Source organism: Macaca nemestrina, chromosome 10, assembly GCF_043159975.1.
Source record: "Macaca nemestrina isolate mMacNem1 chromosome 10, mMacNem.hap1, whole genome shotgun sequence".
Lineage (NCBI taxonomy): Eukaryota > Metazoa > Chordata > Mammalia > Primates > Cercopithecidae > Macaca > Macaca nemestrina.
Window position 1 is genome coordinate 92,542,444 of NC_092134.1, and position 17,338 is coordinate 92,559,781.

At 36.2% G+C, this 17,338-nt stretch overlaps 1 protein-coding gene across 2 annotated transcripts in view; it reads right to left on the reverse strand.

Moving 5' to 3' along the window:
- LOC105470138 (PDZ domain containing ring finger 4) overlaps positions 1–17,338 on the reverse strand; it is a 418,303-nt gene that overhangs the window by 399,445 nt on the left and 1,520 nt on the right. Inside the window, exons 2-3 of one of the 2 annotated variants that reach the window (XM_011721911.3) lie at positions 14,919–15,005; positions 12,273–12,380 (exon numbers count right to left, since the gene is read on the reverse strand). In XM_011721911.3, the coding sequence (XP_011720213.2) occupies positions 12,273–12,380; positions 14,919–15,005 (195 nt within the window). The remainder of the gene's footprint in view (positions 1–12,272; positions 12,381–14,918; positions 15,006–17,338) is intronic. The other variant, XM_011721912.3, reaches the window with a different exon arrangement.

Here is a 17,338-nt window from a genome sequence, read left to right on the forward strand (position 1 = left end):
GTTAGTAGTACTAATGTATAGCTGAGTGCTTGCTGAGTGCCACTGAGTGTTGAAGGCACAGCAAAAGGCAGGATTTCTAAGCTCATCGTGGTACTTAATAAAACAGGAGACTGAAATGACCAATACACATCCAAAGATTTATTTAACTTCATTAGACATCAAGGAAATGCCAGAATCATCTGCATACACCATTTCACCAGATGGATGAAATTTTAAAAAACACACAATACCAAGCTTTTGCAAGCATGTGGACTAAAGGAAACTCTAAGACACTGCTGATGAGAATCTAAATTGCTACAACCATTTGAAACATCTGTATGGAAGTAATGACTAAAGCTGAACATTTATATGTCCTCTGACCCTGCAAATACACCCGTAAATGTGTTTGTGTGTGTGTATCATAAATGCATGCATGAGTCCACAAAACAAGAATGTTCAGAGCACTACTGTTGTAATAGCCTAGAACTGACAATTCCATTGAAGGTAAAATTGATAATTAAGTTGTGGTATAGTCATACAGTGAAATGCTACAATACTACACACCTATAAGAATGAACAATTACAGGCAGCAATGGGAGTGGACATCACAAACATAGTGTTGAATAAAAGAAGTTGAACTGTAAAGAATAGCTATTGTGTGATTCTATTTATATAAAAGTCAAAAATAGGCAAAATGTAGAAGGTGGTAATGAGGAACAGGGGAAGAAGGGAAGGTTTTGGGAATGCCTGCTATGCTCTGTTTCTTGATCTGGGTGCTGGCCTCGTGCATAAGTTCACTTTCTGATCTTTGGTTGCACTAGACACTTATGATCTGTGACTCTTCTGTAAACATTTGCCTAAAAAGAAACAGGTAATTTCTAATTGTGATATTGCCAGGAGAAGGCAATATGAAAGAGCATCACGTGGGATTAGAGTTTAAACATGAAAGTCAGAGAAGGCTTGTCTGCAACAGTGATATTTGAGCTGAGTAGAAGGAATGAGGCTATGAGTAGAAGTTAATGAGGTTAAAGGAGGGGAAAGAGACTTCCAGTGAGAAGTCCTTGAGACGGGAAAGTGCTGAGCGCATTCTGGAACTGAAAGAGAAAGTCAATGTAGCTTGAAGAACGTGAGCTAAGAGGAGGGTGGACAAAGGAGCTGGATTTATAGAGGAGTGCCAGAGGAGGCAGGACCTCATTGAATAGCCTAAGAACCTTGCATTTTATCCCATGTGCAGGGAAGGTTTTCAGGAATTATAGACAGAAGGATCATAAGATGTAATTTGCATTCATAAATGATCTTTCTGGATGCTGTGAGAGGCATTGTTACTTAGAGTGGACTAAGGACCAAAGACCAGTGCTAGGTCATGAACAGTTTCTTACTAATCTATGATAGAATAAGTATAGAAACAGAGTACAAGAACTTAGAATCATTTATGTTAACTTGGTAGGACACACGTATGTCTGATGAACCTAATAATAATAAATACATAATAAAAATGGGCCTGGTAGTATTTTGTCGCATTTTATTTCATTTTCTTCTAGTAATACATTTTTATCTTACAGTGTACGATTCATAAAAATAAAATAAAATAATTAAATGTCTTTTACCACAAATAGTTCAAGTAGCACTGGCATAGAGACGGATTTGACAGAGCACAGAAATGGTGGGTAAGAAACCATATAAAGTAAATTGCTATATTCTAGAAGAGGGAAGATGACATATTTGATTGAGAGAAAATTTTGTCTGAACAAAAGCTCCAGTGTCAATAGTACTTCTAAATATATCAAATCAAGTTTAAAAGGTGATCAGGCTCTGATATGTTTTGGCTGTGTCCCCACCCAAAATCTCATTCTGAATTGTAATCCCTATAATCCCCACATGTCAAGGGAGAGACCAGGTGAAGGTAACTGAATCACGGGGGTGGTTCCCCCATGCTGTTCTCCTGATAGTGAGTTCTCACAAGATTTGAAGGTTTTATAAGTGTTTGGTATTTCCTTCTGCATTTATTCTCTCTCCTGCTGCCTTGTGAAGAAGGTACCTTGCTTCCCTTTTACCTTTGATTATCATTGTAAGTTTCCTGAGGCTTCCCCAGCCACATAGAACTTTGAGTCAATTAAACCTCTTTCCTTTCTAAATTACCCAGTCTAGGGCAGTTCTTTATAGCAGTGTGAGAATGGACTAATACAGGCTCCAACTGGCCTAGTACTTCCAACACCCATCTTATTACTGCAGGATCTTTTCTAAAAAGCCTGCAGTAGAAAACAATGCTTGAACACCCTAGTTCTTCTTAAGGAACTCTCCTGTCCAAAGGGTAACCCATCAAGACTTTTGTCTCTCTTCCTTTCTCTCAAGGCTTTTTAGAGGACCTCTTTGAACCAATACCATCAAATGACTTCTTAATAGACATAGGGGATATATTTCCATAGTCTGTTTATACTAAACACCATGACACCATCTGCAATGAAGAGAATAAAAGAAAGGATATATAACCTCTGAGGTAGTGGACTACATTCTTGATATAAGATGATGATAAGCATACTGTTGGAAAGTGAAGACAAGGGAAAATGTTCAAGATAAGTGTAGTGAATAAGATAACTAGGCTATCAGTACCTTCTGGTACTTTTCTTTTGTATTTATTTGCTACAAGCCCTTACTACCTCATATAAGGACAACTGTGATACCCAACCATTAGCGTCCTATCTCAAGTTCTTTCACTTTTCAAGTTATTTATATACCCCAGTGAAATTTATCTTGGAATTTAATCTTTCAATCATTGCTTTGCTCGTGTCATTCCCCTGCTCAAACCTTATCACTGACTCCTTGTTGCCTATACCATAAAATGCAAACTCCTTAGCCAAGCATGCAAGGCCTTCCCCTAATTTCTTCAAAGTCTGGCTTCAACGAACTTTTCATAGATTACCTACCATGAATCACTTATGTAATTCTTAGTAATAGGTAGTATTAAGCAATGGTTGAGGGCACAGATACAGGAGCTCTTACTCTATGGCCTTGGCAAATTACTTGATCTTTCTATGCCTCAGTCTTCTCATCTGCAAAATGGGACACCATTAATACCTACAGTACCAACCTCATAGAGTTCTGTGGAGATAAAATGAATTAATACCTGTAAAAAATCCTAAAGAATGCTTGACGTATAATAACCAATAAGTATTAGCTATAATAATTTTTTTCAGGTTAATTGACCAAATGGCTGCCAAGCAAGACACACAAGTCCTACCTTGTCTTTGACTCATGGCATTCTTCCTAAATATGGAAAGCTCTTATTCTACCCTCTCTTGCCTCTTAATCCCTCTCTGACTTTTCCTGTAAGAGTCCTTTCAAGTACCATTCCCCCTTAAAGCTTAAACCTCTTAGGCTACCAGAATACCAAAGAAGTCTTCTTGGTAGTGATTCTACACCAATCACTCATTCTGTGTTCCTTTTGTTGTTGTTGTTTTGCTTTCTTGTTGCTTGTTTAACTAATGTACAACTATCTTCCCATCTTGATTATAAGCTCTTTAAGGTACTTCCAATCAATAACAGGCTTTTTTTCAACCTTCAGCAACAAAAGCCTATTATCATTTAAACATGTGTTTATGTACTTCATGAATCATGTTTGTAGCACATTTCACTGTGAAAACTACCTTTTCTGTAACTAACAAATGTTTGTTAACTATTTTTTTCCGAAATATAATTTCATAGAGTAAATCTATTGTTTCCCTTAGCTTCAGTGTAATACATTATGTAAATAAAACATCGAATCACCTAATTTTACAAAAAATAACAATATTTTCATTTAACATTATATACTTTGTTAGGTATTCTATACTACATTGCATCATACTCTAAATTATGAAAAATATTTATTTCTTTAAGCAGAATAGTCAGTTGCTCATCTAATCTTATAAATTAAAGATTTATTGCTCTACTTTTATAGCAATACAAAATTGTTTAAAATATTCAAAACCACATAATGAATAATGTCTATTCTTTGGGGTGTTTTTGATATGAAGATAACAATGAATCACCTCTGAGTTGCTGATTGTAAAAGAAGTGATACATTCTTTTTAAGAACACTGTTATCTTCTTAAGAAAGAAGAGCAAAGCTGATTAAAAGTACTGTCTATAAAGCCCTGGGACTGTGATGTGGCTATAATAATTCATAAGCTTAAGAGGATCAGGCACCAAATCCACCCAATCCATGTCAGTCGCCTTTCTCTCCTTTGTGACACTTTCTCAAGACGTTGGGAAGAACAATGATTTTTAGAAAAGACTGGGAAAGTTTCTATTCCTATCTCTTTGTAGAAACACTAAAATCTACTAGGAATACAACAGCATGTACTTATGAAAGCACAATCTTCCTAAATTTGCCTTAAAAAGTTCCCAGCATCAAGTTCAGTGAGCTGTGCCTTAAGCTTCTTCAGAATGCCTCACAGCTGGGGCTACTGGTAATTATTTCAAGCAGCTCTCCCCAAGAGGACTTCAAAGAGGCTCCTGTGCCATCCCCAGTGCTCTAGGAAGCTTCCAGCTCTTTTGGTCTTTTCACCAGACCATTTACAAGGCTTGGAAACATTGAAAATATCTTTCATCTTTTTAGCTCCTCTGCAGTCAATCATGTTTTTGTTCAATTTCATATTTGGTCCAGTGCCATTCTCTGCACATCTGCTTTGCAGACAAGCATGTAAATTCAGACAGCTTTACCAGGGTTGTTCAAGTTCAATAACTAACATTCTGCAGGAGGGTGAAGGTGAGCACACATGTCTTTAGATCTAATTCAAGCATTTACATGAACAGAATTTAAAACATTGCCTTGTAGACTTGGGTTCTTTCTTGATTTATAGGCTATAAGAAATAGTCTAGAAAGATACAATTGCTTTGATCCATTGTGGCTAGATTTTAAAGATCTCACAACTTAAGAAACAATAATCTTTCAACTTCTGATTGATCTAGTTATAAATATATGGTGAGAAGGAATCAAATGTTACAGGAGAGCCTTTGTGGACTGCCCACCTGGAAAAATGTTAGGGATGTTGAAAAACTCTTGGATCCATACCATAATGCCTAAAACCTTGACCTTGAGATTCATCCATTCATTTAGTCCATCATTCAAAGAAAATTCACAGAATGTCTGAAGTTTCCCAGGCACAATGCTGAGAGCAAAAGAGATGGTGAAGATAGTAGGTTCAATAAAATACTAAAACCACTTCGAAGAAACCCATGCATTTGTTGGGGGAAAAGAACATCAAAGAATAAATACATACCATAATACATGAAAATGCTATGAAAGTGAGAGGTATAAAGATCTATTGATAATGGAGAAGAAAAGATAGTATTGCCTAGTGGATTGCAAAGGGCTTCCAGGAGTAGAGGATTTTTGAGTATGCAAAGGAGTTTATCAGCTACAGAAGGCCGTGGCACAGAATACCAGTTAGACAGAAAGCAACAAATAAAAGTAGAGAAGCCTGTTGATAGGAAAAGGGAGGAGTTTCATGAGACAACAGTAGAGGTTGTGTTAAAAAAAAATTGCACAAAGAAAGTAAGGGTTTCAAAGGGCTATTTTTGCTTCACGAAAAAACCCTGGATTTAACCTATTGAAAATATAATGCCAATAAAGGCCCCTAAGCAAAGGAGCAAAACAATGACCAAAGTTTTGCTGAGGGTAGAAAACAAGTGGAGTTATAGATAGCAGAGGCTGGAAGGAAGGAAAGCTTCGTCAAGAAGCCACAGTGCAGGCCCAGGTGAAAATGATAAAAGCTTAGGTGTCATTAAGGCATCATCTCTAGTTAAAATTTGGATACGATGATGGAAGAAACGTATATGGTTCAAATGGTGCAAGTGAAAGTAAGGACCTTCTTTCCTGACAAGAAATGTTGCGGGGGAATAAGAAAGAGAGAAAGGAGGTGCCAGGTGCTCAGGATGATTGAAAGGAAGAAAAGGGCAAAAATCAGTACATTAAGGCCCCAATTTGGAATTTTACCTAAAAGCAACTTTGGATCACAATTTAAAATGAATCAAATAATGTTACAGGTGTTCTGATGAGATTTTTATAGCACAGAATGATGACGAGAATAGGAACCACATTGAGACCTTCAGAGAGGGACACCAAATCCAGCTGTGCCATGTGCAAGCTGCACAGTAAAAAAAGGTGGCCCTGTTTCCCTTCTCAGGAGTTTAGCACTAACAAGTCAAAGAAAAGTTCAAGTCTTAGAAGTTTAAAATGGATAGAACAGTGCTTAATACACTCAATAGTATGAGGATCTTTCCAGTCTTTTTTTGTAGGCTGACATAAAACTATGTTTATTAATAATAAAACCTCAGTGGTGTGGCAAAACCATGATGACCACCTAGTTGGAAAATCTGAGGGACTGTCTATGATGACACTTATACTTACAGGAGAGAAACTGAGAAATGGAAAAGTTGAGAAATCTTTGAGTGATAATGTGACACAAATTCAGGGCCAAAATCCAGTTTAACACCTGCATCCTTTCCTGAAACTATGAGGCTGCCTCCATCCACAAATTCTGCTGTTTCCCTACCCAATGTAATGATTTGTAATCATGAATTAAACTAACTTCTAGGAGGACAGGGACACTGAATAAATCTACAGTGTCACTTCATTAAGGCAAGGTGGTAATGTCCATTTACACTCTTTTAAAAATGTATTTGTTATTTTTATAGGTTTAGGGGGTACAAATGCAGGTTTTTTTACATGGATACATTGCATCATGGTGAAGTCTGGGCTTTTAGGTAACTGTCACCTGAATAAGATGCATTGTACCCACTAAGTAATTATCAGCCCTCAATCCACTTCCCTCCTCCCACGCTTCCACATCTTCAATGTCTATTATTCTACTCTCTATGTCCATGTGTACACATTGTTTGACTCCCACTCATAAATGAGAATATGTGGAATTTGACTTTCAGTGTCTGAGTGATTTCGTCTAAGGTAATGGCCTCTGGTTCCATCTGTGTTGCTGCAAAACACACAATATCATTTTTTTTTAATGATGGCACAGTATTCTGTGGTGTATATATGCACACCATGTTTTCTTTATCCAGTCATCCACTGATGGACATGTAGGTTGATTCCATGACTTTGCTATTGCGAATGGTGCTGCAATAAACATACAACTGCAGGTGTCTTTTTCTATTATGATTTTGTTCCTTTGGGTAGATACCCAGTAGTGTGACTGCTAAATCAAATGGTAGTTTTATTTTTAGTCCTTTGGGAAATCTCCATAGTGTTTTCCATAGGAGTTGCACTAATTTCCATTCCAACCAATAGCGTATAAGTGCTCTCTTTTCTCTGCATTTTCACCAACATCCATTGTTTTTTGATTTTTTATTAATAACCATTTTCTGACTGATGTAAGATGGTATCTCATTGTGATTTTAATTTGCATTTCTCTATGATTAGTGATATTTAGCTGTTTGAATTAGACATAAATTTATCAAAAAACTAACTGCCCAGCAGATTTACAGGTGATCTATAAAAACTTGTAAATGCTTCTTATGCATCAACAAATTAGCACCATTGCTTTGTGAGATAGTAAGGTATAGTGTTTCATTAGGTATATACAGAGGTAGCACCTTGTAGATCTGATTCAATAACATTCCTAAATGTTTAGCTCTGAACTGCAATTAATTTTCCTGCTTTAACAGCTACAATCTGACTATGCAGAGTGTTAGCTAAATAAACAAGACAACTACCAAAGATTTTCATTTTAGCAGTACAGACAGTGACCACAGAGAATGCAGAGGTATAATATTACAGAAATAAAAGAAAGTGTAGTTGGCAGTCTGGCATTAGTTAAAAAGTTTCTGATTTGTGAAACTCTTTCTTCTGGTAATAAACTTAGCACTTAATGGAAAGTGCTACACTGACACTTCAATGTGGGAACTATTTCTAAAGAAAAGGAAAATGCCTTTTATGCTGCATTGCATTAGAATTTCAAGGTAAAAAATAAAATAAAAAGATTTTAATATATGCACTAAAAAATAATCCTCTGCTTTGTGCTCCGACCTATTCATCTCAAAGATTCCACAGACCTTCAGCCCCACTCTGGTCTCCAGAAGTTGAGAGAAGCACTGTGCCTCCAGCACTTCCCTGTCAAACAGCATTGGCCTGGAGCTGCAGGGGTTAGTGGAGTGCTGGGAGAAGAAAGTGTAAACAAAGAGCCATGAGTGATTATCCACCCTTTCCCACTCTGGAGTTGGAGTTATAGTTGCATTGCCTGCTATGAGCATCATAAAAATAGGAGAGAGACTGGGCACTATGGCTCACGCCTGTAATCCCAGCATTTCAGGAGGTCAAGGTGGACAGGTCGCTTGAGCCCAGGTGTTCAAGACCAGCCTAGGTAACGTGGTGGAACCCCATCTCTACAGAAAATTTTTAAAAAAATTATCTGGGTGTGGTGGGGTGCACCTGTAGTCCCAGGTACTTGGGAGGCTTAGGCTGGAGGACCCCTTGAGTCCCAGAGGTAGAGGCTGCAGTAAGTTATGATCATGCCACTGCATTTCAGCCTAGGTGACAGAGCAAGATCCTGTCTCAAAAAAGAAAAAAAAAAAAGAAGAAGAAAGAAAGAAAGAATAGAGGAATCAATGCTAAAAGCAACAGTGAACTTTGTTTCTCAGCTCCCTCCCACATACCACTTAGGCATCCTAACATCATGAGAACTAAATTAATGGTCATGCGCTCTTCCAGAATTGTGCCCAACTCTTCGATAGGATCAGGGATTTTCTGTGATTCTTTTGATTCTTGAAAGAATGAAAAACAGCATACTTTTATTCGCTGTATACTGTGGTGAATTCTTGGCATATGTGAATTTCTGTGATGTTTCAAAACGCCTTCAACAATATCTTCTGCCTTTTCAGTCTCCAGTGATATTTTGACATCTAGTGTAACTCAAATATCACAACTGATATTTTAAAATTTACAAGCATAAATAGTTTAACAAATATGAATGTGGAAATAGCTAGAAACTGGTTAACATAGTTGCTTGTGGAGACCGACTCCAAAAATTAACTTGCTTGTGGAGACTGACTCAAAAAATTAACTTATATTATGTGAAACACATGACATAGATTTACCTAATGACAGTGATTTTTATTCTTTTATTATTCTTGAATTTTATCAATAGAATGCAGAATATTAAAAAATACTACTTTACTAGCCTTTGTTGAACTGTACCAAACTATTATAACTAATATATTTATTACAGTTTATAAAATCTTTTTAATCATCAACAGAACAAAACCTTTAACATATCTACTTCCTCATTTACGTGAGTAACTTTGGAAAATTTTGTTGTTTTTTTAAAACAATTCATCAACTTGTATGTGTGCATCAAGCAATTAGCTACACAAAATATTTTTGAGCATACCTTGACTATATATAAACCATAGAATCTCTTATTGTTTTATTTTTTATTTCAGTTATATATCAGTAAATTCAAAGCATTTAGTAATATGTCAGATTGTGTATAAGTCATATGGATAATTTTATAATATATGAACTAGTTTGTACTCTTTACACTGTTAACAAACTTATTTGTTGCACCAGGTTTAAATCAGCATGACCATTTGAAATTCAAAAATTGGTCCATTAAATTTGTTCACTGAACAAATCATTGATCACAAAACAGAAAAGAAATTATTATCTTTACTTTAAAAATCTGTTTTAAAATATGCATCTGCACATTTTAAACTGATAGATTTCTTCTCAATTTTCCATTAGCTAAAAACTGCTTAAAGTTGACTGATATCATAATGACAGAGAAACTAAAATAACTGATAAGCATCAAATATTTCTAACTTTAATGATTACACAGAGTTCTTTTACAACACACATATACGCACAAGAAAAAACACACTATTTGTTTAACTAGATATCAAAGTCGCACAAATATCTATTCACTCAAAAAGCTGACAGCATCACTGAACAACTAAGAAAGAGCGATTTATTTCTAATAATCTTCTTTCTAAAAGATTTCATGCTATTTAACACACAACATTCTAGAAATATGCACATCATCTAATCCATTTCTTAACTGCAAATGTGGTCACATTGATCCAGTCTAGAACTATAGCATGTATACATAAAATCAGTGTACCCTGGTATAAAAGACACATTGAAAAATCTGTATCATTGAGACAAATTTCAAGCTCTAGTCATTAGCTGCTAATATATGCAAATCAAAGTGAATAATAATACCGCAGCTAGTTAAATTTCATTTGAATTTCTATGGTTGATCTCTTTACTTTTTATCATACAGGGTTTAAAGAAGATTAATTTGACATATATTAGTAACAGTACTATATAGGTGTCTACATGCACTTGATTTTTTCAACCATAGTTTTATAAAATTACCTCTTTAAAAAACCATTAGGTTTGTAACCAAATTGTTGTATGACAACATAAAAAAATTCTTTTTCTCTTTTAATGTAACATTAATGAAGCATATATAATATTGTCACCTAGCTAGCATAAGTTTTTAAATTGCCAACACATATTTCTGTTGTGTCTGTGTGTTTGTGTGTGTGTAACAATATATGTATTCAGTTCCATCAGTTCTTCTAATAATATCAAATATAAGACTTTGCTTTCCACTGGTAACTGGACAGCTTAATATGTTTTTGAGATAATGCAGAAAGTAATAGGGACAATCTTCTGTTTAAATTAAATTATGTTGCCCTTTAGATCATACTGCGCACATTCTAACTTTAGAAGCTACAGTATGTGAATGTTTCCACTAGGCAAATTGTCAAGATGAACTGGATAGCAACAGCAAAAGTAGGTCTGCACTTTCTTGGCAACAAAACTGGAAGAATAAAATCTTGATACAAGAGACCTCTTTAGATATAAATCACAGTTTTGTTTTGTTTTGTTTGTTTTTTTGGCAAAAGACAACTCTTCTTTTTTTTTTCTAAATTGTCTAGTCAGCTAATTTATAAATGTTGTGATATTTTTTCCCAAAACAGAAAACTATTGGCTGTTCTATATTCTTCACCCTTATTCTATGTCAATTCAGTAAAAATTCAACTTTGTTTAGTGCACAGACGATTAATGAAAATCTAAAACTTTATTCAAAATTTAATACAGAAAATCTGCCTCCATCATGATAGTTTATATAAATATTCAGAAAGATAGCACTAGTGATTATATAGCCTAGAATGAACAGAATTTTTAAAAAGAATAGTGGAGTCAAGTAAACCTTCCAAATTCCTATTTGTACCTTTACTAATACATTGGAAATACTCACTGATAAAAGTAACTTAACCATTTTTGGTAACAGCAACTAATATTGTCTTAACCAGTTAATAAAATGTCAAAAGGACAGAGATGGCAGATGGCAGGGACATAAAATTTCACTATCATAACCCAATTTTACTAGCATATAGGTGCTCACTTTATCACCCCCAAATACAACAATACAGTTACAACATACAAAGAGTTCTCACCAGATTTTCACAGCAAAGAGAAAAAAAGGTATTTCCCTTTTTCTTTCATATAAAAGATAATGACATGAACAAAGTAGCCATATTACACTAATAAATATTACAGGTATTGTATAATTTCTTCCAAACTCTCTATATAAAATAATTACAAATTTAATTTGTAATTAATTAAATTACAGAGATTTATCATCCTTTTTTGAAATGTTATAATAATTAATCCTTTAATAATCAAGCAAGTGACATCATAGTTCATGGGAAACACAAGTTATTAAAACAGAGGTATTCATTAACACATTTGGAAACTCCAGGTATTGTATTCTTTCATCACAATATCCAATAAATTATATAGAATCATAATAGAGTTTTACATCTTTTTCGAGGCAGCGTCTTGCTCTGTTGCCTAGGCTAGAGAGCAGTGGCCTACACACAGCTCACCACAGCCTTGACCTCCTGGGTTTAACATCGAGTGATCCGCCCACCTCAGCCTCCTGAGTAGCTGGGACTGTAGGTATGTGCCACCAAGCCCAGCTAATTTTTTTTGTTTTGTGTTTTGGTAGAGATGAGGTCTCACTGTGTTGCCCAGTCAGGTCTCGAACTCCTGAGCTCGAGTGGTCCTCCTGCCTCAGCCACCAGAAGTGCTGGGATTATAGGTATGAACCATCTCTCCCAGTGACTTTTACATTTTTTGTAAGAAAGTAAAAACGATAATGCCTTTACTGCTACTACGAATGTATATTCTAATAAGCACCACACCAAAGTAAAGTGATAAGTTTGGAAACTTAAAATATCCAAATCTTTCTTGCAAGGATCATATACATGTTTTATCATTGTCTTACCTCAATGATTTTGTCATGAATTTCCAGGCCATCTGCTCTGTCAGCAGGTCCATTTTCTACAATTTTTGAAACATAAATTCCTTCAGTCGATGTTCCTTCCTGACTATTCTATTAAAAAAATCGTTAACAGAAGAGAGACGTAAGCAAAATTTAAATATTATTAAGGACAATTTACCAAATGTAACATTACCAATACTCCGTAAATCTGCAACTCTCTTAGCTGGTGATTTGGCACAGAATTTTAACTTACTTAACACCAACTAGTCATTAATCAAGATGGCAGTTTTAATGAATGAGTCCAGGGTCTCTGACAAGATTATCTATTAACTTCACATTTTTTAGTTCACATTAAAAGCTATGGGAAAGGGCATGTACAAGGTGAAATAAACTGGCTTTTAAGTATTATTTATGAAACATCTCACTTCTAAAGAGATACAGCAAGTAAAAGGGTGATAAGGTTAAAGAAGGAAAAAAACATGTGTCTGGTTCCCACTGTATAATTGGTTTGAGATGAGGTCAGAGTTTTGAAATATAATTTAGCTTTTTGATGTGACAGATTTAGAAACATAGCTCTAGCTGTGTCTATTCGCAGGAGAGACTGGTAGCTTACTCAAGTGTAAAATCTCAAATGATCACATCCAAACTGCAAGGGAACCTATGCAAAAGGGAACCCATGCAAAGCTCATTTTTACATATTTCCAGGTGCAATGTAACTCATGATTAGTTAAACCTCAAACATAGCCAATATGGTAAAAATGGGACAGTTTACAGTCACAAGAAGCCAAAGCTTATTTAGGGAAAATATCCAACATCCTATAATAATACATCATATAATTTTAAATGTCATTTGACTTCATGGCAGGTTAAATAAAATTATTTCTCTTTAGCTGTCCTTATCATGAATTTTAAGAGACTTTTTTAAAAAGTCCAATGTCATCTATATGTCAAATACCAAAACAGAATCTACAAAAATATTCCTTAGGGAAAATGATAACCAAAATGATATGATGAAAAGACTTTCATCTTAATAAATGAGGACTGTTTTAAAAAGAGAAGCACAGCAGTCATTAGTTGCTAGGTTTTCAAAATACTAAACACAAGGAAGAAATATGTCACTGCCATCCTTACCTAAACAGAGCATATGACCAACAACACTAAGACAGTTTCCTTGAACAACATCTGCAATGCAGGATGCAAAAATTTCATGGCAGTTTATTGAGAAAATTAAAGAACATCATTTTTTAAAACTTAACCACCTTTTTCCAGTTATGGTGAAAATTAAGTTGACACAGGAATTCAATGATATAAAAGAACTTTGCAACTACAGTATATTATGTAAGTTTAAAATATGCATTTTGAAAACAATTGGCATCAACATAGAGAATATTATTCATACAGTCAAACAAAGAACTTGGTTTGGGGAGCCAAAAATATTTCTAATCAACTGTTTTTCTTTAACATGGTACTTCCTATTGAATTCAATCATCCCTTATTTCAACTGTTCATTCATTCATTCAATATATATTACTTTCTTCCTAGTCTGTATTAGCATCTTCAAGCTGAGTAATTTCACTTAATAAATAGGAGATTTAAGCAGGCAATACAATTGCCTAATGTTATCAAATAGAAGTTGCCTACATATGGTATTGTGAGATAGGTTTATTCAAGAAATTTTCCAAAAGTACAATATAATTTAGATAAAATGTGAAATGTACTTTCCTTTTCTTCTTTTAAAGTTGCAAAGAGAACCAAGTTTGCTAGCTGTTGTTTTTTGTTTCTCTCAAAAATAAAGGCCAGGTGCAATGGCTCCAGCCTATAATCCCAGCACTTTGGGAGGTGATGCAGGCGGATCACTTGAGTTTAGGAGTTCTGGACCAGCTTTGCCAACATTTTGTATTTTCTCTACCACAAATACAAAAATTAGCTAGGCGTGGTGGCACATGCCTGTAGTCCCAGCTACTCAGGAGGTTGAGGCAGGAGAATCACTGGAACTGGAGGCAGTGATTGCATTGAGCTGAGATCATGCCACTGCACTGCAGCCTGGGCTGCAGAGTGAGACTCCATCTCAAAAAGGAAATACTTTTTAAAAATTTTAAAAATAATAAAATCAGGGCCAGGCGTGGTGGCTCACACCTGTAATCCTAGCACATTGGGAGACTGAGGGGGGGTGGATCACTTGGGGTGAGGAGTTCAAAACCAGCCTGGCCAACATGGCGAAACCCTGTTTCTACTAAAAATACAAAAAATTTGCCGGGCATGGTGGCAGGTGCCTGTAATCCCAGCTATTTGGGAGGCTGAGGCAGGAAAATCGCTTGAACCTAGGAGGCAGAGGTTGCAGTGAGCCAAGATTGCACCACCACATTCCAACCTGGGCAACAGAGTAAGACTCTGTCTCAAACAAACAAACAAACAAACTAAATAACTAACTAGCTAAATAAATAAATAAAATCTGGGCATGTACTGGAATATTTTCATTAAGAAATCTGATATTTGATCACAAGCATAATTTTAAAGATTAAACGACTATTTTTCTTACTCAAAATCCACAAATGAAAGCTAAGTCCTCTATTATTTTAAAAGCAATGAGTAATGTTTATTAATGCTTATTTTATAAGGAATGAGTAGTGCATTAACAAGGTGTTTTACCTGATTTGGTCGACCTCCTATAATATTGAATCCCAAAGTGTCATATTCTCTTTCTAACACAATAGTAAATGACTTATGTTCTCCATCCTAGAAAAAAAAATGTATAAAATGACTAACTAGGTAAAAATATAAAAGAAAAATAAATGCTACAATAAGTTTTTATGTACCGTAAGTTAACTGACATGTGAAAAGAGGAAAACTTTGAAATTAAGAATGGTTGAATGTGGCAGAAGGTTGACATTTTCTTATACTTACTTTGTAAGTATATATTTGAAAAAGAACAACGGTGCATGTGAGGGGAAAAAAAACCCTATTTTCAAAAATTACGGAATGGCTTTGCATTTTGAGACATGCAGCTCTTTTATCCTAATGCAGCATCTAAATCTGATTTCACTGTAATTGAAAACAGATTTCTGGTTAAACCTTGGAGGTATCTTTATTTTTCCCTCCATTACAGAAAAGTAAAATATAAATTATCAATAGTGTAAAATTTTTATTTTGTAAAGTCTTAAGGAATTTAAGAAACATGAACTATTTATAAATTTTAGTCATAATATTCATGTTGCTGTTGTAATGCAGAATATGTTAGGCTACTCTAGTCCTAATTTTAAATAATATTCCTACTTGGTTTTGCATAATTCCTGCAGAATAAAAAAATAAGGGTTTGTGCTTGGTAAAGTAGTATGCATTTTTTTTCCTGCTGGCCGAATAATAGTAAAACAAGAATTATAGCTACAATGTTTATTAGTGAAGACTAACTTAAACATTGGATGAATTAGTGCTGGGCTAGGTGGGTTTATTCATGGTTATAGATGTTATTAACCTTTACTTGGAAATTATTTCTGAATGATAACATTCCATATGCATCATCATCACTACTATCAGCATCACGATATTTTCCCAGGAGCTTTTCTTAGGCAGTGCACAGAGCAGCCCCTACTGGTAGGAGAAAAACATTTCTGAGAAACACATAGAGGGTTTTGGCTAGTCTGCAAATCATGGGCAGTTTTTCTCACTTCTCAGAATCATAGCTTGACTTGTTGCATGGACTTTTCTGTAATATTATTCTAACTGTTGCTCCTTTCCTTCAACCACTGGTTTCCTAGACCTTGAAACCTGGACTGGTAATACAAAGCTTCTATCTGTGCTTTTCCCTGGGTCCTCCCATTTTGTAAATTTACCTGTATATATGCATGTATGTATATGCATATATGGACTAGAGAAAGAATCCTTGAAACCAGTCTTTTCATACACAGTGTGCATCCATTCATCAAGGTAGGAAACATTTTAGTCCCTCTCACTTCAACGTTCTCATTTAGGTTCAAGACAGGCGCTTCTAAACTCAGTGCCTGAGTTGGAGGCAGTATGCAGCAGCCAGTCCCAAATGGGAATCTTTCTGGGTTGCTCCTCCCCGGGAGTGCTGAAGAATGAAAACAGCTCCTTGAATGGATCGCAAATTCTGCTAAATGCCTGCTCACCATGGCAGCGACCAAAAATGTCAAACACTGCGCAGAAGTCCTCCAGGAGAGAAGTTACAGCTTTATAAACAAGCCTCTTCACACGGGGTGCTGCAAAGAGGCTTGTTTATTCGGCCTGAAAGCGGGCGGGCGGACCAGGAGCGCAGTTCGGGGCCAGAAGCTTAGACAAAGAAGGGAAACAGCCACTGCCTGGGGGCTCGCAGGGCCGGTCTGACCACAGATGGAGGCTCTCGGACTGGACTTCCCAGGTCGCACACACACAATCTCAATCTCTGTCTCTCTCTCCACCAATAATGAGATCCCGAGGCAAGGAAGGCTTATTTAGGGAAAGTCAGAGTGATGAAAAGAACTCTGCAAGTCTAAGAAACCCCATCTCTCAGCTCCTGAGGCCGTCCTGGCCCCTACATGCCTCACAGTCCCCAACTTCGTAGAAGGCAGTTGATTCAGGCAGTGGCAGCGCAAGTGTCATCAGCACTGACACCAGTCCCAGGTGTGCGGCTGCCAGGGCCGCGGGGATGCTGGCTGTCGCGGGAGAGGAAAGGCTGGGCGGGGAAAGTCTGTGCTTTCCGGCTTTCCTTCTCGGATTTGCCTCAAGCACGGGACAAGGGTTCAAAAAATAGGCAGAGACGGTGGGCAGGAGGCTGAAAGATGGAGAAAGTAAGTCTGGATGGAAAACGAGTTTTCCCAATTCCTACTTTCCCGGCACAAAGTTAGAATCGAATCTGTTTAACTCTTTCCAATCGTAATATAAGCAGAAAAGGGACGATCCTTAACTTCGATGACAATCCATTCGAAAGATAATGACAGGAAAGTAATGATCAGGGTGTGATGCTTCCTGCTGCACAGTGAGGAAGGATGCCTAATTCCAAAGGAATCCTGAAGTGTCAGAAAGAACCGTTCCTCTTCCCACCCCAATCGACCATGCCGGCGGTGCCCACCCCC